At 31.5% G+C, this 27,654-nt stretch overlaps 1 protein-coding gene across 9 annotated transcripts in view; it reads right to left on the bottom strand.

Annotated features, from left to right (window-relative positions):
• Crag (DENN domain-containing protein Crag) overlaps positions 1–27,654 on the bottom strand; it is a 213,106-nt gene that overhangs the window by 87,862 nt on the left and 97,590 nt on the right. For 8 of the 9 annotated variants that reach the window (XR_012756753.1, XR_012756750.1, XR_012756754.1 and 5 more), the window contains exons 14-18: positions 27,061–27,269; positions 17,334–17,457; positions 14,412–14,608; positions 12,596–12,783; positions 9,000–9,167 (exon numbers count right to left, since the gene is read on the bottom strand). Coding sequence is in view for 5 of the 9 variants with exons in the window: in XM_075368648.1 (XP_075224763.1) it covers positions 9,000–9,167; positions 12,596–12,783; positions 14,412–14,608; positions 17,334–17,457; positions 27,061–27,269 (886 nt within the window). In the remaining 4 variants the exon portion in view is untranslated. The remainder of the gene's footprint in view (positions 1–8,999; positions 9,168–12,595; positions 12,784–14,411; positions 14,609–17,333; positions 17,458–27,060; positions 27,270–27,654) is intronic. The other variant, XM_075368700.1, reaches the window with a different exon arrangement.

The following is a 27,654-nucleotide window of genomic DNA, read 5'->3' as shown; positions in this document are numbered from 1 at the left end:
AATATAGGCAAAATAAAATAATCTATTACTTGACAGATAACTGAATAGATCCTGATAAACTTTGTAACTTGGGAAAGAATTAATTACTAAGTTCTATGCAAATGCCATGAAAAACATCATTAACATCAATGTCAGTTTTCTTATTTTAATCAGCTCAATTTCTTAGTTGGGCTTAGTATTAAAATGAATAAATTCTATAAGACTAACACTAAATTAGTTTATGTGTAACAAGTTACGCAATACTAAATACGAGATTAGTTCAAAAAGTATCTGACCATACTTTTTCTTGAAAATTAATTGAATGATGGTAGACTTTAAAAATTGGTAGAGCAAAATACTCAGTGTGCAATTATGTTTTTTGTAACCTCTAAGGTGTCCAGCAGTTGAGGTGTCCTCAACTGCTGTCCAGCAGTATTGTGTGTGTTAGCATAACAGATTCTTGTTGCATTTTTATTATGTGTAAAATAATGGATTGTTTTAAACATGATTGCACCTAGCTCTGCCAAAAGCGATGATGACCCCCAATGGATAATAATCCAAAGATTAAGCAGGCCTATGGCAAGAAATCTTTGCTAGCTAGATGTCATTAACCAATGGGTTTTGCTATTTTACCAGAAGTAGCATAAATTGCTATTTATGCTACTTGTATGCTGGAGTGTACCAACAGTAGCACTAATTTATTTCCTTAAGATTATGTTAATCTTGGGTGTTGGTATGACTCGGAAACCAAAGCTTAGCTGTTACAATGAAGGTGAGGTCACTATCGTCTTCAAGGCCAAGCAAATGAAGACAAATGAGTAACAAAGCGAAAGTGATCTATGATTCTTTTTCTGATTACCATTGGGTTACAGAGTGAAATTAAATCACAAAAATGAATCTGCCCATTTTTCAGTGTAATGCAAGATTTCTTAGCAAAGCACAAAATTCCTCAGGTTTGTACGGACTTATGATTTCTGGTTGTTCTCAAGCTGAAAATGCCACTGAAAGTATCCTAATTTGATAATCTGGAGGACATAGTAACAAAGGTGACAAGTATATCAAGAAATCATTCCTAAAGAATGACTATAAAAAAAATTACCAGCAATGGAAGGACTACTGGGTTAAGCGTAAGGAGATTACCTTGAAGGGGACTAGCAATCAAAACATCTAGGTAAGTTTTTTTTTCATGGCCTACAGTCAGATATTTTTCAGACTTCAAATAGTAAACTACTTTAGTTAAGTTTTCCTTAATAAGTTACACAAAGTACTGCTAAATTCACAAAATTATGTATTTTTAATGTACAGTGTGTCTATTAGTCATGGTATAGTATTAAATTATTGTAACTTAGAAGGAAAAATTATAGTCAAGGAATAAACAAAACTGAATTAAAATAAAATTGGTTAATGGCCAGCAGTTGGCATTAAGACAAACAAAACATGTAGCAATTAACTGAAAGAAAACAATGATGACATTGTAGTATTAATAATTTATTATAAAATAAAGTGAAACAGAATAAAATTAATATTTTGGTGTTTTATTTTAAAGATTTTTTCACTAGACCCAAACTTGGCTGGCATTTTAAAATTACCTGTACTAATAAAGAGAGACTTCAAATAATTATAAAGGACATTTTACAAATAATACAGGGTAAAACTACATGCATGCAGTTAGTTATAAGTATATACTAAAAATCTACATAAGTTATATAAAATACCTTAACCTGTAAATGAATTCTATTACATAAAAGTCAAGCTGTAAGGATTAGATCTGAATAAAAAAAAATAAAAAAATCCTAAAAATAACCAAAGTATAAATATAAACAATACAATAAATAACCCAAATTCTGGATCTACTGTAAGTATTAATGCATTAAGTTATAGAGATAATAACCCTAAGAAAGTCTAATCATATTAACAATCTACAAAATACTGAAAATTAAATCTGAATACCATCAATCAAAATGAACTCAGCTGACATCCTACCCTATAGTATTATTGGCATTTTCATCCAAATCAACAGCAGACTTTTGAACATGACATTTTTTAATTATGCATGCAAATTACATTTGTTTGTAAACTATACTTTATTCATAATTTATAACAACAAATATAAAAAAATAACCATATTTTGCGTAAATTTAAACTAAACGCAATTCTCTCTATAAGACAAGAGTTTATAATATTATTTCATTTATTATACTCATATTAAGAATTAGAAAACTGTGGCAGCTCAGGACTACTACGGCTGCATAGTTGACTATATATTTGAGAGTTACTGTAATTGGTTTGGGCATGCACACATTAATTGTTGCACGTTATTACGAGGTGTGTGAGAAAAGTAATGAGATTGGTAACACTGCGAGTGATCTGGCAACGCTGTGTCTACTGGTCTGTGCTAGACTGGTTTGTTCATCCCTTCCACATGCTCAGTATGAGTTTCAACTCCATTCAGCCAGCACATTATTTTTGACAGCGCCATCAGTGAAGTTGTGTTACGAAAATGGAGCATTGGAATTTAGAGCAATGTTGCGCAATCAAGTTTTGTGTTAAACTTGGGGAATCTGCGAGTGTGACCTTGGAAAAGTTGAAACACGCCTATGGGTAACATTGCTTATTAAGAGCACAAGTTTTCCACTGGCACAAATCATTTTTGGAAGGACAAGAACATGTTGAAGATCAACCTCGCTCAGGGAGACCTTCAAAATCTGATGAAAACGTTGAGCGTGTGAGGGTTCTTGTGAGATCTGACTGTTGTTTAACAATAAGGATGATGAGTGAACAGTTAAATTTAAACACTTTCACCGTACATCAAATTTTTACAGACGATTTGGACATGAGAAAGATTTGTGCGAAATTGGTGCCGAAAAACTTCACAACGGAACAGAAGGACAATTGAAGAAACATGTGTGTTTCTTGACAATCATGTGCGTTGAGAAAATTGACAATGACCTAGAATTTTTCAATTGTGTAATCAGAGGTGATGAATCCTGGATATTTCAGTACGATCCTGAAACAAAGCGTCAAAGTGAAGACCGGCACACTCCGTCATCTCCTCGACTGAAAAAACGTAGAATGAGTAAATCAGAGATCAAAACCATGCTGATTTGCTGACACAGCCATTTCCATCAGGGAATTTTTGACCTCAAAACGAATTCATACGGTTCCTCAACCCCCCCCTATTCACCTGATTTGAGTCCTTGTGATTTTTTATTTTTCCCGCAATTGAAACATGTCCTAAAAGGACGTCATTTTGGAACTCTGGAGAACATTCAAAAGACTGTGACCACCAGTTAAAAGCCCTACCAGTTGAAGCCTACCAGCACTGCTACCAGGAGTGGGAACGACTTCACTGGTGTATAGCTGTCCAAGGGAACTACTTTGAAGGAGATAATATTGTTGTTCGAAAAAAATAAAAACTTTGCTAAGTAAAAAGTAAGTCTCATTACTTTTCTCACACACCTCGTATAACTTACATTTTACAGAGTGTCTGGGCTAAAGGTATCCAAACAGTTTATTAAGAGAACGAGTTAATATAATTAAAAACTTTTTTTTTTATAAACAAAGCATCACACCAAGTTTTAATGTATGTTAGTCAAGTTCAATGTGTGCATGTTTTGTAGCTCAGCAGTTGTCTAGACGATAATCTAACTCTTGCCAGGAGTTTAGAAACATCTGCAGTGCTATTAGACAAATAGCTTCAACAATTCTCTGTTTAAAATTAGACAAATCTCAAACTTTTCTTTGGCATTGATACATACAACTTTTAATAAATCCCCAAGCAAAAAAAAGAGTGATACTAAAGATCTAGGTGGCCATACCGTTGGACCTCCTCGTCTAATCCAATATCCAGGGAAAGTGTTGTTCAAGAACATTTCTTGATGAAAGTGTGATGAAGCACCATCTTGTTGGAAACTGAAGCCTGCAGGAATCTGAGGTACAGCAGAGTTCTCAAACATGTCCAGATACAATGTTCTGTCACATTGGACTCTACGAAAAAAAAAGGATTTGATGACACCAATTTTGCACATTCCTAACCAAACATTAACTTTTGGTGTGTCCTTTTCATTTTTGATTACTGTGTGGAAGTTTTCAGTACCCCAAATTCAATAATTGCATCTGCTAACTTTCTCACATGTATGAAAGGTTGCCTCATCACTAAATAACAATCAAAATAATTAGGATTTTTTTAACACGGTGATACCTCTGCAGCAAACTGATATTGTAGGCGGTAATCATTTGGTTTAACGTGATGAAGGAGTTTGTAAACTGTACACTCGCAAATGAAGCTGCTTATGAACAATGTTGTGAACAGTGGAACGAGGAATTTGCAGTTCATAACTAGCCCACCTTTCCAGAACTGGCAGTGAATGCATCGCATACATGATCCACTGTCTCGTCACTAACTGAAACTTTTGGATGACTTCCAGTTTATGAAACCAAGCTTTCAGTGTTTCTTAAAAGTTGTATTCCACTGACGAATAAACTTTAATGTAGAAGGATCGATATTCCATTTACTTCGTACATACCTATGAACATAACTGACTGAAACTCCACTAACCAAAGCACACACTGAACCATTTGTTGTGGAGTTCGTACCTCTACTGCATACAACTGCATTGCAAGTCAGCTTGCCTGCGCATGAATATTTTGCTGACTTTGAGAATATACACAACAAATCTTGAAGATATTTCCTGCCGATTAAGCCTACATTTAAGAGATTACGACAATTGGATTTCTAAATATAGGCCATCACTTATGAATGCCTGTAGCCCAGACATACTGTATGTTAGTTTACAGAAAACTAGCCTTATATTCAGCTCATTCTCTCATAAGTATAATCCATTAACCCACAAAATTACCCTACCACAAAATGACAGTTAGCAGAATCTACTACTTCCAATCATAGTTCTGTTTATAGCACCAAGTGAACCTTTATAATTTAACAAAGTTTAAGTAAAAAATACAAAAGTTATACAATGTTTCCAATAAAAACAATATACATTTAAAATTAAAACTATCATTAAAGATCAAAATTAAATTTAAAACTTTAATATGAATGCTAAATTAAGCAGTCATAGAAAAAGAAGAGTAAAGAGGTAGGAGGGTAAAGAGCTCCCACTAATTTAAAAAAGACAGTAATTAGTATTTAAATAACATGATTTTTATACCTCATCTTCATAAAAATTCCAATCAATTCTAAAAAATTAGTTTGAATTTATTTGCATTATTATAACACTGGAGCAAGATGAAGAAAAACGTCTATGTAATACGGCAAGAATATAAGTGTGTGTGTGCGTGTATTAATTTCTAGTGTAATATGGCAAGAATAAATATATATATGTATATATACATTATACATTTAGTTACTGCACAGTAAAAATGCTAAAGATGATGAAGTAAAAAGTATTAATGGATAAGAATTAATAAAAGTGTAAAGTAGCAAAGAAAGCCAGTTGCAACCTGAATGTAATGATACAGAGAAAAATATGATTTGTGGAAACCTTTCCATTATTTACCTAGATGTGGCTAATAGAAAGATTATGTGAAACTGGAGAAAAGAGATCAAAAGTAACAGCTTGAGAATTTCTGATTGAAAATTTTTCTTTTAGAGAAGGAAGAGCTAATAGGTTATAGAAATATACACAAGAAATGTTTAAAGAAGAAAAGTTATCTGCAAAAGTATTAGAATAGGAGAAAACCGATTATGATTTTCTGAAGTCAAAAAAGAATTGTACCAAAGTGAAGAGATAGATCTACAACTCTTCTGGAAGAGTCTGTATAATGATTTAAATTTAAAAGGATCCTGAATCTTTCCTACTATAATAAAAAATATATGAGGATGTGGGATTGTAATAAATATGATGAGATAAAAGATTAATACAGAAATGAAACTAAAGGAGAATACTGAACTACTTAAATGACTGATGAGTTAAAGAAAAGTATATTATTTGAAAATAAAAGTATTGATTAAATGCTTAGGAACTTGCATAGGTAACAATTTCAGATGGGAGTGTAATGTTCAGGCTATCACTAAATAAGTTTTTGTTATTTTTTTCTAATTGCAAAATAATGTTAAAATATCATTAATAACAATTTATAAGGTAAATTGAGAATTTATTTCTTGATTTATAAATAAATCTCAGATTAGGATTTTTAAAATAATTTTTGACAATGAAAGGTTAATGATTTTAGACCATAATCAACTAAATAGAAATATATACTCAAGTCAATAATGGTATGAAAGTGACAATTTCAAGAATGATTTTAACGGCTGTAGTATCACCAGATATAAAGCTGTAACTAGTTCCAACGTCCCGGACGGGAGTCCGGGAAAGAGCCCGGAAGAGATGCGTCCTGAAGGGTAGCCAACAAAGAAGTGGATGAAGAGCTTCTACTTAACCTTTTCCTACACAACTTCAAATTAAATCAGCAATTGCGACTTCCTCCTGAGAAGGGGGCGCTTGCTCCCCCCAAATAACCAATATCCCCTTGTGGCGTGTTCCTGCTAGCCAATAAAGCCTTAACACCGAAAGGACTTCAGTGGACGGACTGAAAGGGAATCACATCGGGAGCACGGGTTTTAAAAGCTTAGCCTCCTGCGGTCTGACCCAGAATTGGGTGTGATAACACTGGACATGAATGGGCACGGAACGCTATACAAAATCCATCCATAAACCTAAAAGAAACCACTAAAATCATACCCGACATTAAAATAAACCCATAAACACGCCGAATAATAGATAGATACAACAGCAAGGGACATTGTCCAGGCTCTGTGTTTTCGAAGGGAGAAGTGAAACTCCCGCCACCTTTGCGTTCCGTTCCGTGTAACTAGTTTTTTAATAATCTTGAAGTGGTAAAAAAAAATTATATGTTTTCTGCAAATAAGACAAATACTTCACCAAATTATTTGATTAAGAATATGAAATATCTTAAAAAATAAATTATAATTAATAAATAATCACTACTTTACATCTTTAATTTCCTAGAAATTATGGTATAAGGAACCACAAAAAACATAAAAATGGAGGATATGTTAATATTTACATAGGACTTTTATGTATGTGTTGGCATGTTTGAAGCTTTATAACTTTTGACTGAATAAACCATTTTGATGAAATATTGTATAGACAATGTTTATGGGACAATTTGTTGGTAAATTTTTGGGTCAGTAACTACAGTGGATGGGAGGGTTTTGGGGGCCAATTTTCTCAAAATTTTGCAAACACAATCTCACTTTAAATTAAGCTCAGTACATGTGTCCATGCTTATTATCTTACCAGTTTTTTTCTATTTTCCCCAAAACAACCACTTCCCTAAAAATCAAAACTTATTTTTCTATTTATTGCATTTTTTAACCAAATTTCTTTTAATGCCTTCCTAGGCATAGTAGTAGTGGTACAAGTGACCTCCAAAAAATACTTTGTAGGTAATATTAGGGGGAGGGAAGTGGAACAAAGTTTACAAATATTGATTTTTTGAAACTCTTTTTGATTTATTTAAACATATAATGATAATTTTTCAATAAAAAAACATAAATTATTCCCTCCAAAAAAAAGAAGAATCTAAGGTAACCTAATTCATGTGTAATTATTTTTTCACTACATAAGAGTAAATAAACAATGCCAGAAAAGTATTTCAACTTTGTTGTCAGTTTTTAATATTTGATCATTTTTATTAAATATAAAATGGATTATTATAAGTTGCTAAAAAAATTATATAAATTACAAATGTCTCTTTTGGTTTATTAGTTTGTTTAATATGTACTAACATATTCTGCTTAAATATAAAAAGTAGTATTTTATATGTTTCATAAATTATTTTTCTTTAATCAGATATTTTGCTTTTTATATTTAAATACTTCTTTAAGTGTATGGCAATTAATGCAGAATATTGGCAAGCGATTAACAATGTCTGTGGTTTATCATTTGAGACTTTTGCTCGAAGAACTTTGAATATACAACAAAAGTTTTTCCCAATCTGTTAATGAACAAACATAAAAAACGCAATGTTCATAAGTGCAAAATGCTCAAACACAACTGTCATTCCCCATCTTCATTAGAAATCTGACCTAATCTCCCCTAATAACCACAATTTTTGTTTCCAAGCAAAAAAATGAACGTCAATGGGAAAAAATTTAATACGGTAAAGGAAATTCAAGAGGCCGCAGGATGGGCTGAAGAGGCTGATTGAATAAATTCCAGTTTAGAAAGCAGTATTTCTGAACATTAAAAAAAAAAAAATAGAAATCTGGGCATTTATGTAATAAGTGATTACTTTCAAGATGAAATCATTTTAAAACAAGATATATTTTTTAGTAACCAAATCAAAGAATTTTTTTGCAATACCTTATTATACTACAATTTGGTACATCAACCAAATACTGTTTTGTTCTAAATATTTTCTCTCATGCTAATTTTTTTCTAAGCTTTTCTGTGACTTATCTTATTCTTCCCTGACTGACTATACAGCTAAATTACCAATAATTATATGCGTCAATTCAGCTATATTTTATTTATATTACATTGGATTAACTGAATTACTTAATCAACAAAGCATTGGTTTGAGTTGATTACAGGAAGTAAACAGAATACAAAATAATTCAAATTATCAGAGTTCACTTTTCTATAACCTAATATATAAATAAGTAAAAATTAGGATACAGATGAATATGAAAAAGGAATTACTAATTGTAAAAATATTTGTTTTCTATCTTAAAGATATATTATCTTTTCTAATTAATTTTCAAATCATATAAATGAATGCAATTAATAGTTAATGAACAATTTTTTTTTGTTTTTATAATAAAAATATCTGTTAGTTAAAATACATCAACAGAGGAATAATTATTGAACCAAATACCACTTATCATGTCTCACATGCAATAATTTCCATAAAAAATAAATCAAATGCAGTTAATTGGTCATTCACAATAATTTTTATAGGTTGAAGATCATACTAATATTCATATACAATACACAATGCATCTGATTGTTTGTATATTGTCAATATAGACATACCCCTTGTAACAAAAGTTTCTTGTATGGTTGAAATACTGTTTGAACTGTTGTTTTTAGAAATTTGTTGGGATTTTGTTTCAACAGTTTGTATTTTTACTGGAATAACATCTGATTCCTTAACTTCAAGTGCGTCAACTGTAGCATATCCTCTATCTGACTGTTGTGATCCTATAAAATTTATCATTATCACAGAATATAAAAAACATTAAACATAAATGAAAAAGCAAAATAAAAAATAAATAAATAAAAAGAAAATAATTAACTAAAGAAAAAACTTATTCACAGCAACAGAAATAAGTAAAAAGTTAAAAAAGAAGCATTATTTTTTAGTAAGAAACAGACATTTTATTAGCTACATTACATTTTTAAAATAAATATAATCATGTGATAAAATTCACAAGCTAAAAAAAATATAAACAATAGATGAAAAAATAAATAACATTAATGATAAGCTTTAAGGTACTGATTTTAATCCATGAAATAATGAAAATAATATAACGTGCATACTTAATCAAGGACATATAAATAAAAGTAATTTACTATAATACCATGAACCTCTAAAGTAAAACAATGATTAAAGAAAAATTTGTTTTAGAGTTTGAAAATCCATTTCTTTTAAAATTCAGAAGTATAATGTGTAAAAAAACATAAATGAAGATCTTATATTTAATATAAATGTGAACATTTTTCGATCTAACTGCTTGTTTGCAATAGCATCACACAAGAACCGACCGACCGATTTCTTTCAAATTTTCAGGATACATTCATGTTATCCCAGGGAAGGTTTTTTAAATCCTAGATCAAGCCCCCTTGGGGTTTATGACATTAATAATATTCATTAAAAAAACAAAAATTAGTTATTTTAGTTCATAATATTTCTGTCACCATGGCAACAGAAATATAAAGAAGTAAAATTCTTTTTTCTTTAATGAATATCTGTAAAAAAAATCTAATATTCTCACAACTATTTGGATAACAGATGCATCGGGGGTCTAGGAGTCCTGGCCAGATAGTCAGGCAAGCAAAGCGAGCCCTGTACACTAGTATAATAATAGTATAATATTTAAAAACATAAATCTGCAATAACTTTCACATATTTCTACCGATTACAATGAAGATATTGGTTTAAATTATATAATCTATTGTTTTTAATTTAACTTACTACAATAATAGTTAAAGAAAAATTCTTTCTTCCTAAATGAATGCTTCAAATATATATTCAATATGTCAAAATTATTTACAGCAAAAGAGACAAATAATAACCTTTGGTGAAAAGTTAAACAAGAATAAACTGCAATTGTGAAGATTTAATAAACTGGAATAGCTGAACAGTTACAAAGAAATTAAAATTTTAATATGTTCTATTCATGTTGTGCACAAACTTCAAATTTGAGAAAAAGAAAAATGACTTCATATTGCCAATGATTATTGCATACTATCTGAGTACTAAAGTCTGCCTGGTTTAATAACATAACTAGTTTACTATAAACACATGATATAGAAATATATACATTCATAAAGAACAAAGATTTGATCATTAAACTGAAGCCACTGAATTCAGTAAATTCCTTCCTATCTCCTTAACATACTTTCTAGCTACAAATCTTTAATGTTCAAAATGTTCATAAACATTGAACATTTAGAAAACCATTGAAATCCATCTTTAACCCTACTCTGATAACTTTCTGACACCGAATATACTCATTTCTTCAATTGTTCAGTAAGTATCCATCATATAAAAATTCTTATTCTAATCAGCAGAAAATTTTTTAAATGTGTCCTTATGTTAAGCGGTTCTCAAACAACATAACTGCACAAGCTGTTGACATGAAAATTTAACAGTGCTACTTTGCTTATGTTAGCTAGTCAAATTGTGATACAACTGAGTTCTTTTATATTAACACATCATGAAATAGATCAAAGTTTAAAATTTTTTGTATTTGAATTTTATTTCACTGGATTCAATGGAATCCAATAATCTTAATAAGAGCTAATAATATCTTTTAAGCAAAAATTAAAACACTTTTTTCGTTTAAATAGAATACTGATTATAAATTATCTCTGGCAATGAACCTTTTATCTACAGGCAAAATTAAAAAAACAGTTTCTTTTTGTATTTCTTATTAGCAATAAAAGTAGTCAATCAAGTGTTCTGCCTGTACAACCATATACTGTTTTGTTGTTTTTTAGAATTCCTTCCACTTCCTTTCCTTCCAATCATCAAGTCTTCTGTCACATTCATTAATAAACACCTTCATCTCATACAATGGTTCTCTCTGATTCTTCTTAATACTTCTTCATTTGTTACATGGACTTGCCATCTGACATTTATCTTTTCGTACTGCACCCACACCTCAAAAGCCTCAATTTGTTCTCTGTCCGCCTTTCTCATCGTTCATTTTTCAGCTCCATAGGGCAACAAGCTCCAAATAAAACATTTCATTAATCTCTTCCTTAATGCCAAGTTTAAACTTTCGACATAGCAGTTTCCCTTTTTATGAAGTGTTTGCTTACTACTTGATGTTCTTGTTTTAATTTCTACTGTGCAAGTCAGATAGATCATCAGTTATAAAGCTCCTAAATATTGAAATTTCCTCACCTCCTCTAGAACTTCATTTCCTATCTTAATCTCAATCCTCTACTCTTTTCCATTTAATACCATACATTTTTCTTCTTTTTTTTTTTGTTTATCCTCATACCCTGACTTTTCCAGGCTTCATTTAAGTCATCAAGCAAAGATTACAAAAAATTAAAGAAAAATATTTCATAATAAATTTAAATATAAAAAATAATAAATTATCAAAATATATTCCTATCCATATACCTATTCCTTTTAACTGGGGAGGTCGGAAGATGCAATTAATCCAATATACTTTTATATGTAATAGTAAACATGGGCCTAAATCATTTAACTAATTTAAAACATTACTTTCTTGAATCTGGACTTCAGAAACACTTTTTCTGCATTTACATAAATTCAGCTTTTGCAAATTTGGGTTTGCATGATGACAGTGGCTACCGTAGAAATAAATTTATAAACAGAAATGTACTTAAAAAATATAATATTTTAATAACAATCAGTAAATAAAACATTGCTTTAAAAAATCAATAAAAATATGGATGGTAAGAATGTAAATTTTCACAAAAACGTAAAATAATCACAGCCAACTAAGGAGTCACAGCAGCCAGTTCTTATAAAATAAAAAGAAACCTGGATAGCTGACTGTTTGATGTACAATCAATACTGATCAAAAAGTGAAGGTGCATATTTAAGTTTAAATATCTGATACAAAAATATTTATCTAATGTCAATACCATTATATCAAGCTCAAAAATTTGAACAAAAGGCATAAAAATTATGCAAATAAATGTAACATTAATCAAATACATTATCAATTATAATAAAAAAATAAAATCTAAAAACAAAGAAAAAAAACAATGACACCTGTGTAATAAATAATTGAATGTTATTAATATTTATAACAATAAAAATTTTCAAACAAACTTAAAAAAAGCAATTCAGAGAACAAAACAATCTTTTACTACAAAAAAACTTAAATAAAAAGTTTGAAATATTGAAATTTTTTTGGACTGACCGGTTAACAACGCTGGTGTATTACTTTTTGACTCATGAGAATTTGCACTACCAATGGATATGCCATCAACAGATGCATCTGCAGCAAAAGATAAATTGCTATCGTCTAAAGTTACTGTTGAAAGACGCCGTCTATTAGCTACTCGACAACCTGCTTGTCGAAATAAAGCTGCTCCTAATACCACATTCCTATATTAAAAAACAAAAAAAAAAACTGCAATTCTTTTATTTACAAAGTATAATACAAGGCTTTTACTTAAATAATGGTCATTCTGATATAAAAATGAACAAGGAAAAAGTTTATTACATTAATATAAACTTACATAGACATACTATTTTTAAACAGAATCGTCATTTATCGCAACACTGTTTTTGTATTGCACATTAATTAACCTTCAAAAACTTTTTCCACTAACAATTTAACCAATAAATTATTTTGTCTTTCAGTTACTAATTTTCAAACCAGTGTAAAGGAAAAAGTTTATTACATTAATATAAACTTACATAGACATACTATTTTTAAACAGAATCGTCATTTATCGCAACACTGTTTTTGTATTGCACATTAATTAACCTTCAAAAACTTTTTCCACTAACAATTTAACCAATAAATTATTTTGTCTTTCAGTTACTAATTTTCAAACCAGTGTAATGCAAGCCATGGAGAAAATGGAAACAATCATGTTGTGTCAGGGCTTTATGATAGATGTTTTAATTCTCACAGAAGTCCCCATAATTCCTTAACTGTTTTTATTGTAGTATGTTGGTCAATTATCATGCAGAAATGGAATTTCATTGGATAGCTTTGATCTTTTTTCTGAATAGATAATTTTTAAGTTTCACAATACATACTGGAATTTATAATTGACAATCAAGGAATTCAATAAGCAGTATAATTTTGTTGTCCCAAAAAGCAGGGGCCATAAAGCTTCCCGCCTAATAATTCTTGCTTAATATTTTGGGTCTGTGAGATGACGGATATGACACTACTGCATCATTGCTGCTGCTTTGTTTCAACACTGGCATACAATATAAGTCTCATCTTTAGTCACAATGTGGTTAAGCAATTCATCATCTTAATTTTGGTAGCGCTGCAAAAGTATCTGAGATGCAGTAAGGTGTTATGTAATCTAAATTTTTCATTAAAATTTCATAAATCAATGACCAAGAAGCATTTGTTAATTAATCTGATAATTGTGCCTGTAAATTATCTGTTTTTATGAAATTTTCATAAATATTTTTAATTAATCATATATGATCACGGATGAGCAACCATTATGTTCCCTATCATGAACATCTGCCCTGCCTTCTCAAAACGAATAACCATTTTTTAAGTTAAACTTCACACATAGCACTTGCCTCAAAAAGTCACAAATTTCTGTCTGGATTTTAGCATAAAATTTGTTTGCTCTTAAAAAACAGATTACAATTCAAACTGCACACTTTACATGACTATTTCTTTTAATATTCATTTCAATTAGACTGTGCATGACAATTAATATGACTGGCCTATTGCTGCCAACAGATACTTGTATTGGTATACTACTAATACAAATACATCTAAATATCTGTTTCCTAAGAACAAATTGGTGGTAAAGTTAAAAAAGCCTTTATTAACAAAACATATTGTTTACAGTTTGAATTTTAACTACATTACTGTTTTTATTTTTCAAATATTATGCATCCACGGTATAAAAACTTACTTTGCTATACAATATTTCAATTTATGAATGAAAACTATGAGATCCAGCAAAACATTAATATTAAACAACATACAATAAACACTTATGAAATAATGATGATATGATTAAATTTACCTTAATTTATTCCAAAGAAGCTGACTAGAATTACTCATATCTGATGGCCAAGTGGCTTCAAGTACAGCACGATTGTAGAAACCGTAAGTAATAGCATTTGGCTGTACACCAGAACGTTTCATTTGGAATAACAATTTTACTGCTAATACTGGTTGGCTATACACACCACACAACTGCATCATAACTCTATAACAAACCTATCAACAAAATAAAAATTATAGTTAGGAAACAAAATGTTTATCAACACTCAAAGAATGTGGTCAATCAAATCAAAATTAATTTTACAGCACACTTGCTAACTGAAACCCTTTGAATCTGAAGTTTTTTATAATATGAAGAAGAGGGGTAAAAACTTATCAAACAATCAATAAGCATTTTAAAATATATTAATAATAAAATGCGTGTGTGCACACACACTCACTCTCACACACACACACCAAACTAATGCTGTTTGTAAAAATGAACGGTATTCATTGAAACCTACTGCATAAACATTGTCTGTTAAAAATGTAATTCCTGGAAACAACAACATGACATTTTGTTGATATAGCAATTATTCTACGTAGACATGCAGTTGGTAGATATTGTGCTACGGTACAGTTGTTCCTGCACTTTAGGATCCCCTTAACTCTTTTTTTGTTAGCACAACCTTTCCCTCCAGTCTAACTACAAAATGAATAATTAATTTTTCTATTGTATTAACATTGAAAACAGTTAATTTTTTAAAAGAAATATTTTAATAGAATAACAAATTATCAATTACATAAATAACTCTAATGACATCATTAAAAAATTTAAATCTCATTTAATTGGTTTAATTAAAAATTTATTCATTTGCATTAAACTCATATTAACTCATAACTTGCTAAGTCAAACTGCATTTTTTTTATTAGCATCCTTTCCACAGCCTTTGTTGGTAATCTTGGAAGCCTTCTTGGGGATATTAGCATAATTTTACAATCATTTGTGAATCAATGGTTCATAGTTTTCATTATTCTAATTTTTTACAGTATGATTTTTGATTTATTATGGCTTTGTTATTTTTGTTATAGGATATTGTATGTTTAAAAGATAATTAAAAAAAAAAAAAAATTACCTGTGATTTTTAATTTTTTTTTTTAAATTACTATTAATGATTGTATCAGTTTCGGCACATTCCTGTTTCATTGGGAAAGGATAGGCAAATTTCCTGCATGAATTTGCACTATTATATAACTGCATGAATGCGATTATATAAAATAATAATCAAATGCAATGAATTTAATCTAAAAATTTACTTTATTTATTTTTTCTAAATAATTATTTTGACTCATTAAGATAAGATAACACAAAGACAAGTTGTCTAAGCGAATATGGTTCTAATGATCAATTATCCAAGTAAATTTTTTTTTAAACCTTGGACCCAGCAAGCTCTCTGGCCTTATGCTTCCTTAAAGTAATTACTCAACTCACATTTAAAATATTGTAAAAACTGTCTCTTAAATAAAAATAAAAAGACCTTTTTTAAATCTGGATGCAAGGGACTTGCATAACGCCGCAATTTGAGGTTCCGGTGCTCCGGAACCTCCGATACATTCAGACATGCTGTTCGTATGTAAGGTGTGAGGCGGGATCTGGTTCCCAGATCCGGACAAGTATCCAGTACGCGATCATGCGGCGGTGGGGAGGGACGAGCTGTGTGCGGTATAGCAATCTATTTAGCTAGCTATGGTACAGTAATATTAATACACACACATAGCCACCGTTTCTATATCATCGTTGCAGTCTACGATACACGATTGCCTATCCTGCCCCTTCCCTCTTCATATTCTCTCTTCTCTCTCTCGGACCGTTTTTGTATATAAATAGCGAGCGCGGTACGCCGCTTATATCACATATATGAAACAACTACACATTGCAGTACATCTTAGCGACAACAAATTGATTTTAACCAAATCTAATATTTTAAATATGCAATCAGTCGACGATCTATTAAAAGCTAGAAAGAACAAACGCTTCAGAGCACCACGACTTGGGGATCCGGCAACCACTTTTAGAGACGAAGAGAACTATATTACAACACCAGAAGAACGGGCACACATTTTATCAAGTTCAGAAGAAGAACAAGAAACTCAATTGCCGGACAACGAGCTGGGAGTAGGTGTGCTGCAGGAAGGAGGGTACAAATGCAGCAACGAGGTGGAGGTGGCATCTCTAGCTCCGTTAAAACCGCCGATAGAGATGCTGAAAAGGATCGTACAACAAACGGAGGACTCGCTGACCATTACGACACCGGCAGCAACAGAGACGACGGATACGGCGACAACAGAGGCGACTACCAAGCGGGGCAAGAAACGTGTGAGGATCAGCGGCCAGATCGAGAGCTCGACCGGATCTTCGAGGAGGTGTACGGAAGAAGACCAGACAACGACGACGGCGAAGGCTACAAAACGACAAAAGAAGACCACAACGGAAAGCGTAGACGATACACTGACGTTAATGTCGATTATATCCCTGCTCCCCAGCATATTATTATAATGAAACAGGGGCCGAACAGTTTTTTATACTCAGTTTTTTATACTCTCCTGTGGCTTTTTCCTCTTTCCTAAGGTGAAGCTCAAGCTGAACGTCTTCATTTTGACTCTGTATAGGAGATCCATAAATCCCAAAGGTATTTGAGATGTAAAGAACAAGGCTTCCTTAAAACATTCCAATATGGAAGAAGGACTGGAAGTGATATTACTGTATGAAAATATTTTACTCTTACATAAAAGCAACTACTTCTCCACTCATTGCACGATTTTTCAAAGGTGCTATGAAATAATAAAATTGTAAGGTTTACTGACTCATCTATAATGTACTTAATTAATTCTTTTTAAAAATATTCTTAAAAGAAACACCTTTATTCTACTATATAATAACACGTAAGAAATTTATACTAACTTCATCAGTAGGTGTAAGGCCAGTTTTATGAATACGTAACAGCAGTTCATAAGCTGCACGCAATGTAGCAGGTGCCTTGCTAGGAGAAAATAAGATACAGCTAGGTAGATGTATGAACCAGATGCTAGAATTGAGGAAAAATCATTATGCATTATTTAAACAATAAAAGTATAGATGAGAATGTTTTAAAAAATAGTGAATTAATATATAAGGAAATATTATTACACTTAATATACATAAAATTGCATACATACTTAGCTTGAATATAAGCTAATTGCGTATTTTATTTGTGCCTCTGTAATAACATCAGATGACTCTCATTCATCTGACGTAATCATCAAAGACAACTGAATGCTGCATCATGAAAATGCAGCTTGTCACATGGCACTCTCAATTAATGAGTTTTTGGCAAAGAAAAACATTCCTGTAGTTCCTCAACCACCTTATTTACCTGCAACTTTTTCCTGTTCCGACTTTCAAAAAACACCTCATAGGACACCATTTTGGAACAGTAGAAAACATAAAAAAATGTAACCGACCATCTGAAAGATATTCCAGTTTCTGAGTTCCAACACTGCTATGAAGAGTGGGAAAACCGTTTCAAGCGTAGCCTGGTTTCCCAAGGGAACCATTTCAAAGGTGATAGAATCCATGTCTCATTACTTTATTTACAGACCTTGTACATCAATGATTTGCATTGATGTTTCGCATCCTGCAGTTTACTCTGAAGCAGAGAAGTCTCTATCAATCATTAAGAAGTGGCTAGATAATAATTCATTGAGTTTGAATGTCTTCAAGATTAAATATGGCATTCTCTCCTGGCAAATTTGGCCAACCTCTTATTGATGTAAATTTAAAACTCCCCACAAACTGCAGCTTACCATTATTTAATACATGTACATGCCATTGCATCTTACACGGGAACCTCATATAAGTTTTGTTTGCAGCTATTTAAAATTTTTCTCATACTCATTCTATATGGTTAAAGGCATCCTCAATATCGGTGAACTCTGAACGTCATATTATGCATTTGTAAATTCAATGATGCAATACGGCATTGCTGTTTGGGATGGAACTAATAATTGGCACAAACGATTTACTGACCAAAAAAAAATCATAGAACAATTTTAAACCTAAATTATACGTTAGTGCAATGTTTTTGGAGACTTCAACTTCAATGTGAATACTGTCAGACAGCTTTATATTAAACATTTTTTATGATTATTTATTATATATAGTTTTAAGAACAGCTTACCAAAATTTCATTTGATTTCCTCAAGCACTTTCAGCTATTCTGCCATCTTCAGGAGGAATTTATAATTAAAATATATAAAAATGTGATACGCTAATAAAACAGACGAAGTTACTTTAACTTATGACTATAACATTACAAAATGATGATCAATTGTTATGTATTTAATTTTATTATGTAAATTTTATATTTTTATATATTTTAATTTTAAATTCCTCCTGAAGATGGCAGAAATGCTGAAAGCGTTTGAGGAAGTCAAATGAAATTTTGATAAGTTGTTCTTAAAATTATATATAACAGTTATTTTACCAACGGTGTCATGTTCGAAAAACTTAATTTATAAGATATATTTATAGATATAGGACAGTTTCCAGGTAGAGATCTGGAATGATCTCTTAAACTTTAGTAATAGCGACCTCAAGAAGTATTAAGATTGAATTTTCTAATATAATCACTGTATGGAAACAAATACTAGCACCAATATGACCCCTTGCCACCTTATTTAGGAGAAAAGTAATAAAAAAATTTATCTTAAAATAGATCAAAGGAAATGGATAATCAAATTTTTTTTAAAATTAATAACAGCTTATAATGATCTAATGATCATTATAAGTCTATGATCACTAAAGTCTAATGATCCTACTTATTGATAATTATTAATTAACTTAAATCATAACTTTAATGTTATTAACCTAGATATGAGGGGCACTCAAAAAATTATCTCTCTACCTTCGAAAGAGTGGTGGTGGAGAGGTAGTGTTTTATTTTTCAATATAGGTCCCTTGCACTTCCACACACTTGCTCCATTTAGCCTGCACAGAGGTTATGCCAGAGTAAAAAAAAATTTATCCTGCTCCTCAAAATACCCTGAAACAACTGCTTTCAATTCATCATCATTGTGAAACTATCTATCCCAAAGGTTTTTCTTGAGGTTTCTGAACAAGAAAAATTCACTGCGGGCCAGGTCAGGACTGTAGGGATGGTGAGGAAGTTCTTGAAATCCAGACTCTCTCAAGTCTGCATTGCAACGTGTGATGAGTGAACTGGATGGAACATTGTCATGCAAAAATAAGACACCTTTGGTTAGCTTCCCTCACCAGTTTTCCTTTATTGCTGCCTGTAGCTTCTTAAGATAGTCAGTGTAAACATTACCAATGATAGTCAGCTTGTGCCGACAACAAAAAAATTCCCTCACTATCCCAAAAAATTCTGGCCATGATATTCCCAGCCGATGGCTGGGTCTTCAATTTTTTGGGTGTTGGTGATCCTGTGTTTCCACTGTGTGGACGCTTGTTTGGTCTCAGGATCCCAGTAATGAACTCATGTTTCATCACCAGTCACCAACCTGTTGAAAAAATCCGTAAGATTCCTTTCACACAGCTGCAAAGTTCTCTGAGCTCAATTGCACACGACATTGCTTTTGATGTGATGTGAGGTTTTGTGGGACCCATTGGAAACTGACTTTTATCATGTATAAATGTCATGAAATATTGCTGTAATGGTTCCTTTAGACAACTCTCACCCTGTAGCTAGTATTGCAACCCTAACACACCTATCTTACATAACAATCTGTCCACTTTCTGGGAGATGTTGGGTGTGGTTGCTTCCACAGGTCTTCTGCTGCAGGGATCATCTTCGATGGATTCCCTGCCCCACTTAATTGTTTGGACCAGAATTTCACTTTGTACTGTGAAGGTGCATTATCACCAAACACAGTCACATCCTACTATGGATGTCCTTTGGACATTTCCCTTCTTTGGTGAGAAACTTTATGACTTGATTGATGCTCCAATTTCTGCAAATCCATTGCTATAGCTGAGTTACTAACTTTGGAAGACTACTGCATCAACACGTGTAAAAGAAATTCAATTACAATTACATCATAGCACACACATATTATAAACTACATATAGGTATCAAACAGATCTCAATACGTAACTTGCAACTTTTTGAGTGCCCTTCATAGCTATCATTATTATTTTTCTTTAATGGTTTGTAGTTATAGTACAAAGAATTATATTTATAGTTATTATAATTATCATCTATTTTAATGTTATAGTTATTATAAAATATAGTTAACAATCCATAAATGTTTATTTCTGTATGTATGGTAATTATTTATTTAAGTTACTAATATTAAATGTTGTATCAACATTTATCTACCAATGTATCCAGTACTTTTAATAAGTGTAATGAGTTTAATTAGTTGTAAATTTAATGTGGTGTATAAATTGCATACTTCAAGGCTTATAAGTGTGAGTTGTTGGAAGTTTCTACTGTGATAAATAAATAATAAAGCAAATTACGAAAAATATTATCATCGATTACACCCACTGGCAAATAAGGGTTGTTTTATCCTTCTGTTGGTTGGTGCCAGTGTTAATAACACTATTATGTTATTTATAATTTACTTTAGTATATGTTTAAATATTTCTTTTGTTTGGTATATTTCCTTTGTATTACTATTGTATCTTTCATATGTTATTTTGTATTTGTATTAAGATTTGTTGCATTTAATAAAATAAATATATATTTGAGCCTTAAACCTTCTTCTCTTTTTAACTTTCCCTCATGATATTTGTTCGCTATCAGTCTCGTGGTCGTATTTAGTCTTAGATGGAGTTTACCAGCCTCTTAGGGCTGCAATCTCAAGCAACCCAACTCTAAGGAGTGGCCCATCTTCCAACAGAAGCGGTAACTACAGGCCTGGCACCCTTTGCAGGGAGGCGGTGGCCCCATTTAAGATGGACTTGAACTCGCTATCTGTTCATGATGACCCTTTCTAACCCACACTTCCCAGCAAGCCTGAGGGATTTAGCCCTGGGTTTTTCCGTTCACTCACAGCTACTAAGGGAATTCCGGTTGGTTTCTTTTCTTCCGCTTAGTGATATGCTTATATTCAACGGGTAATCCCACCTCATCTGAGATCGAGGAATACCTGTTATGTGTATGTGTATGTGTGTATATATATATATATATATACATACATTCTTTTTTTTTTAAATCAATTCTTTTAAGAATCATACTCTGTACTATATACAAATATATTGATTTTATTACATCAACCAAATTACAGAATAAACAAAGTAGGATGACTTATTTTATTCCACTATATATGTAGGAGCACTTTCACGATTTACTCGCATCATCAGCTGCATTATATATTCATCTCAAATTACATTACAAACATCATAAAATATAATAACATAGCACCCATTTATTTATTTTATTTAAAATTTAAAACCTTTAATAGTTTTATTTTAAACTTTTATTCAGTTAAATTAAAAATTAAAACAAAATTAAAAAATTAATTAAAATTAACATTAAAAATTAAATTGTAAAAGTTTTTTTTTTATTTGTAAAAATATGACGTCAAGGCATAAAATCAAATAAAAATAATTTTAAGTAAAGCAGTTTTGCATGTTGCCCACTTAACTGAACTTACTTTACTACACTGAAGAATAGTAAAGTAAGTTCAGTTAAGTGGACAGCAAGCGTAATTGCTTTTCTTAAAATTATTTTTATTTGGTTTTAATTAGAATTTTGGATTTTTAATTTTAATTTGATTTTATAATGCAGCTGATGATGTGAACAAATTGCAAAAGCACTGCTGTATGTACAGTGGAATAAGGTAAGTCATCCTACTTTATTTATTCTATACTTTGGTTGATCATATATATATATATATATATATATATATATATACACTCACAGGTGATTTAAAAAGGACTTCACAACTTTAAAATCATATAAAAAAAAAATTTATTGAGAAGTTACAGATTCAGTTGAGGTCTTTTTTCATAGCAAAACACATCAAGTTTTGACTCACATAGTTTAATAGTACCAATTCAGCAACCAGAGTTGTTAAAAATGGTTATATTTACCAATGTGAAATGATTGTTGCGCTGTGTGTGTGTTCTGGTTTCAACATAATTTTGATAAAGTACAATAGGGAGCCTACTAGTAGGCGTACAATTTACTCTTGGGACCGGGACCAAACCTTCAATGAGACAGGCTTTTCTTCTTCCACGAGACAACCATAAATGGTATCATTTATCTGAATATACTTCAAAATTTTCTAATTCCTCAGTTAGATGATTACGTCCAAAATGAACACCATTACTACCAACAAGACAGGGCACCAACCTCACTACTGCCTGGAAGTCTGAGATTTTCATGATTCACAAACCATGAAGATCCAATTGCTTGGCAACCTCGCTCTCCAGATTTTACCCGGCTAGATTTTTTCTAGTGGGTTTCATTAAATATCGGGTTTATGTATCACCTTTGCCTGCTGATCTTGTTGATCTACAACTTCAAAATAACGCTGCAGCTGCAGAGGTAACACCCGACTTGCTGGTTACAATTGGGAATGAAATCGGCTTCAGATGGGATGTATGTCGCATTTCAAATGGAAGCCATATCAAACCAAAGTGAATGTTGGATGACTAACTTGGAGTGTCTTTCTTTTAAATGAAATCTCAACTGAATCTGTAAGTTATCTCAATAAATCTTTATATTCTTTTAAAATTGTGTAATCCTTTTTGAATCACCTGGTATATACAGAATGTTTATAAAAGCTTTTTCAAAAATTCAGGAGAAAGTTCGCTACATCAAAATAAAGAAAAAACATTATATCAACATAAGTCTTTCTTTCTTTTCCTGTTTAGCCTCCGGTAACTACCGTTTAGATAATTCTTCAGAGGATGATATGTATGAGTGTAAATGAAGTGTAGTCTTGTACATTCTCAGTTCGACCATTCCTGAGATGTGTGGTTAATTCAAACCCAACCACCAAAGAACACCGGTATCCACGATCTAGTATTCATATCAACATAAGTCTAGAAATGCTTAGTTTACCACTATCTGCCATTTTGTTATTTTTAACATAGAAATTTATTTTGCAGGAATAGTAAATTGTATCAAATTTTTTATACTGCTAGGGTATCACAGTCCGTCCAATAGGTAACTCAATCAATTTCAAAATGGCGACCAAGTAAACTGTTTAATTGCTAATATCTTTGCAACTGCTGGTTTATTTAAATGTTATATTATTGCAAAAAATATTAAACTGTTTTATAACAAAGAAAATTACACCTTCAAATCTGTTCATAAATGAAAAGGTTATGGCTGAAGTTCTTGAAGGGATCCAATGGCTTATTTTTAGATTAAAAATCAATTTTGTCGCCTCCAATATAAAATTAAATAGCTTGACATGATCCCAACTAGAATAATTTTATTAATGTTATCATGTAATAAATTATTGTAATTTAACAATATTGAAAATTATAAAAATAAAATATTAATATTGAAAAATAATTTGCTATAAAACAGATGTTGTAATTAACAATTCATTGTTGTAAATGTAAATAAAAATTAATACCCAGTTTGTCTTTTGATCTTGACCAAGTGAATACATTGATCTATGCTATACGAGTTAATTATTCCCTTTACCATTACCTTATTTACCACGGCAGGTATGTGAATAATATTTATACTAACATAGAAATGGCTGATATGCATTTAATGTATGGTCTTGAATGCCGCAACACCCTTGAGGCAAGACAGAAGTATTAAGAACACCTTTCCAATCAAGTGTTACCTTTTACATGCTTTCATCCATTCACAGGTAGCTCAGAGACACAGGAAACTTAAAATCTGAAAACATTGTAAATCAGGACGACCACATTATCGATATGTACACCCGAATCGAGGGGATTGTATCAGATGAAATATCTGACCATCTCAAAAAAAAATACTAAAGAGCTGGCCTTGGAGTTCAATGTTAGTAATGCAACATTTTGGAAGGTTTTGCATGAGCAGCAACTCCATGCCTATCACTATCAGCGACGACAAGCTATTTTACTCGAGACTATACTCATCGTGTTTAGCTATGCCAATGGCTTACCTGAAAATGTACCAATCCAAATTTTTTAAATGATATTTTCATTACCAATCAAGTCAATTTACAAGATTGGCAATTCTTAGCACCCACAACATGCATATGTGAGTGCATGTCGTGGGTGTGTATTAACTGAAAATTGTCTTACCACTTCAGAGAACTATCAACAATATCAGTTTTCTATAAATATATGGGCTGATACTTTGGTGACCACTTGATTGTTTTTTACCAGAAATGCTCAATGATGAAATTTTACTTTTCTTGACAGCTAATCTTCCACTTTTACTTGAATATATGCCAGTAAACACAAGCAACAAAATGTGATTCAAGTCAGATTGAGGTCAGCCTCATTACACGCTACAAGTTCAAGATCACCTAAATGAAAAATTAGTCAATGAAAAATTGCTTGAATGCAGGTATTTGAATGAGACAGGCTATTCTGAACAGTTACTGTAGTTTTTTTATTAATGTTTTATTACCGATATGAATTTATTGTTGTTAAAGAAATTTTAATTTAAAAAAAAAACACTTCGTTTAATAACCAGTAACTGTTCATTACATGAAAAACATCACGTAATGCAAATTATTTTTCAATATTAATAAATTATAATTTATTGCATGGTAACATTAATAAAATTATTCCAGGAGGAAATAATGATTTTATTCAGGAGGAAATGAAAACTGGTTTCTTAAACTCTACATTACTGGACAGCAGAATTTGCATATTCAGCCATAATAAATTTCAAAATTTTCAAAAAACAATTTTGACAAATTAACAAATCATAAACAAATATGCTTTCAATAATTATATAATTTAATAACCGATGATGCAGGATCCTGTGAAAATCAATTCTTGCAATTAATATGCTAAGTTTAACTTATATATAGGGCGATTCAAAGAAACGGGAAATTTTGAAAGTTGTGTTGGTAGCCGTAGGCGATTGTACCACTTGATAAGTGGCGCCAGCCTCTTTAACCTAACCTGCCATTTAGTTGTCATGGATCCTTGGAGTGGTGCGCAACGTGCATTTGCTATCAAAGCGTTTTACAAAAACAATGACAGTGTGGAGGGAGAGCGTAGAGAATTTCGCCGTCATTTTAATCTGGGACGGCACGACCGTGTTCCATCAGCACATGCAATTAAAACATGGATATCTAATTTTGAGGAAACTGGTTCGGTAATGAAAAAGAAACTCCAGGCCGTGAGCGAACCGTCCGTACACCACAGAATGTTCAAGCTTTACAAGATGCTGTCACACGAAGTTCACATCAGTCAATCCGTCGTCTCTCAGCATCTTTACAATTGCATAGTTCAAGTGTTCGGGAAGGAACACATAGTGAAGGACTTGCAATACCATCCATACAAGTTGTTGTAGATCGTCCAGGAACTGAAACCGAATAACGCAGTTGTGCAAGCACAATTCTGTAATGTAATGCTTTAGAAGATAAATGATAACGAAGAGTTTGTTCACGAACTGTGGATGTCAGACGAAGCGCATTTCCAACTCAGTGAATTTGTTAACAAGGAAAATTTCAGATACTGGGCACAAGAAAATCCTACATAGCTACACCAGTGTCCGTTGCACAGCCAGAAAGTGACCGTGTGGTGTGCTATGTCATCTTACAGTGTTATAGGCCCTTATTTTTTTGAGGATAACAACGGTTTTGCGATTACAGTGACGTCGGCTCGTTACGTAGCCATGCTTGAAATCTTTGTTGTGGAACAACAAAAGAGATTTCCACCAATTCTTAACACAGCCTGGTTTCAACAAAACGGAGCAACGTCACATACTGTACGAACATCGATGGCAGCTGTACGCAGATTGTTTGGACAACGTGTCATTTCACGAAATGGTGACATTAGATGGCCTCCCAGATCGCCTGATCTCTCAACTTGCAATTACTTTTTGTGGGGTCACCTTAAAAGCAAAGTGTTCTACAGTAGATCTGCTACAACGGAAGAATTGAAGGCAAAGATCCGAGAAGCAATTGCAGAAATTCCAGTTGAGATGTTACGTCAAACCATGAACAATTCAACAGAGACTTCATGAGTGTTTACGTAGAAGATGTCACCTGCAAGATGTCATCTTTAAAAAATAAACTAAAATGTATGTATCCTAAAATGGCAACCTTTATACAATTACATGAAATAAAATTCATTTTCTAAAAAAAATTTTTCATTAACGTTATTTAATTTTGTAAATTTCCCGTTTCTTTGAATCATCCTGTACTTACTATGTTTTGGTAGTTTTTATTTTATTTAATAATAAATTTTATTAGAAAGTGGTCAATGTTAATGTTCTAAAACTACAAAGTTGCATTTAAATAAAAATATGTCAATATAAACATAAATTTTTCTTCTCACTGTAAACAACATATGGGGCACTAAGTTTATTTCTATTATTAGTTTATTTCTGTGATTATTCTATTGTAGTACCCTATTTTAATTATCACCTATTTCTATAAATCTTATTTATTATATTTCATACCATATGGGGAATCTAAATTTTAGGAGGAATGTAAAATAAAAAGGTTTTTTTAATAAAATATAGAAATAGTTTATTACAACAAACCTGTAACAAGTTCCCAGTAAACACTTCGCCCATAATTCAGGTGATGCAGCATATTTTCGAGCTAGTTTCTGGGCAGACTTTATTTCATGTTTTGTTCGTCGAGCCATGGGGCTTCCAGGAGCAAGTCCTCCAGAACTAACTCTACAGCTTGGTGTTCCTTTTGTTTCTTTTTTTTGAATACAGAATAATTCAGGATCCAACTTAAAACTCTAAAATAATATTTAAAAAAAAAAAAAATCATTAGTATTATTTTTAAATGCAAAAGCAAAAATACAAAATAGTATAATTCCAAGATCCTAAACTTCTTGGAAGTAAAATTTAAAAGATTCTTCACCCCTTTCAATAAGAATATAGCTAGAAGATAATCTCTTCATACCATCAATTTGTTATTGTTAATTATAAGTTTTAAATTTAAATTTACCATCTCATTCACTGAAAGTGAACTATAATGCTGACAGTCTGTCAGCTAATACTTTATACGGTCTATGGTGCAATTTCGAAGAATTTTCAGATATTAGATGAAATTTCATTAACATTTAGATAACAAAGAAAATAGCCAAAAGAAATTAATATTTTTAGAAAGTTAAAATTCTC

Source organism: Lycorma delicatula, chromosome 1, assembly GCF_047948215.1.
Source record: "Lycorma delicatula isolate Av1 chromosome 1, ASM4794821v1, whole genome shotgun sequence".
NCBI lineage: Eukaryota > Metazoa > Arthropoda > Insecta > Hemiptera > Fulgoridae > Lycorma > Lycorma delicatula.
Note: the sequence above shows the minus strand (reverse complement) of the source record. Positions and strands in the feature narration are given on the sequence as shown.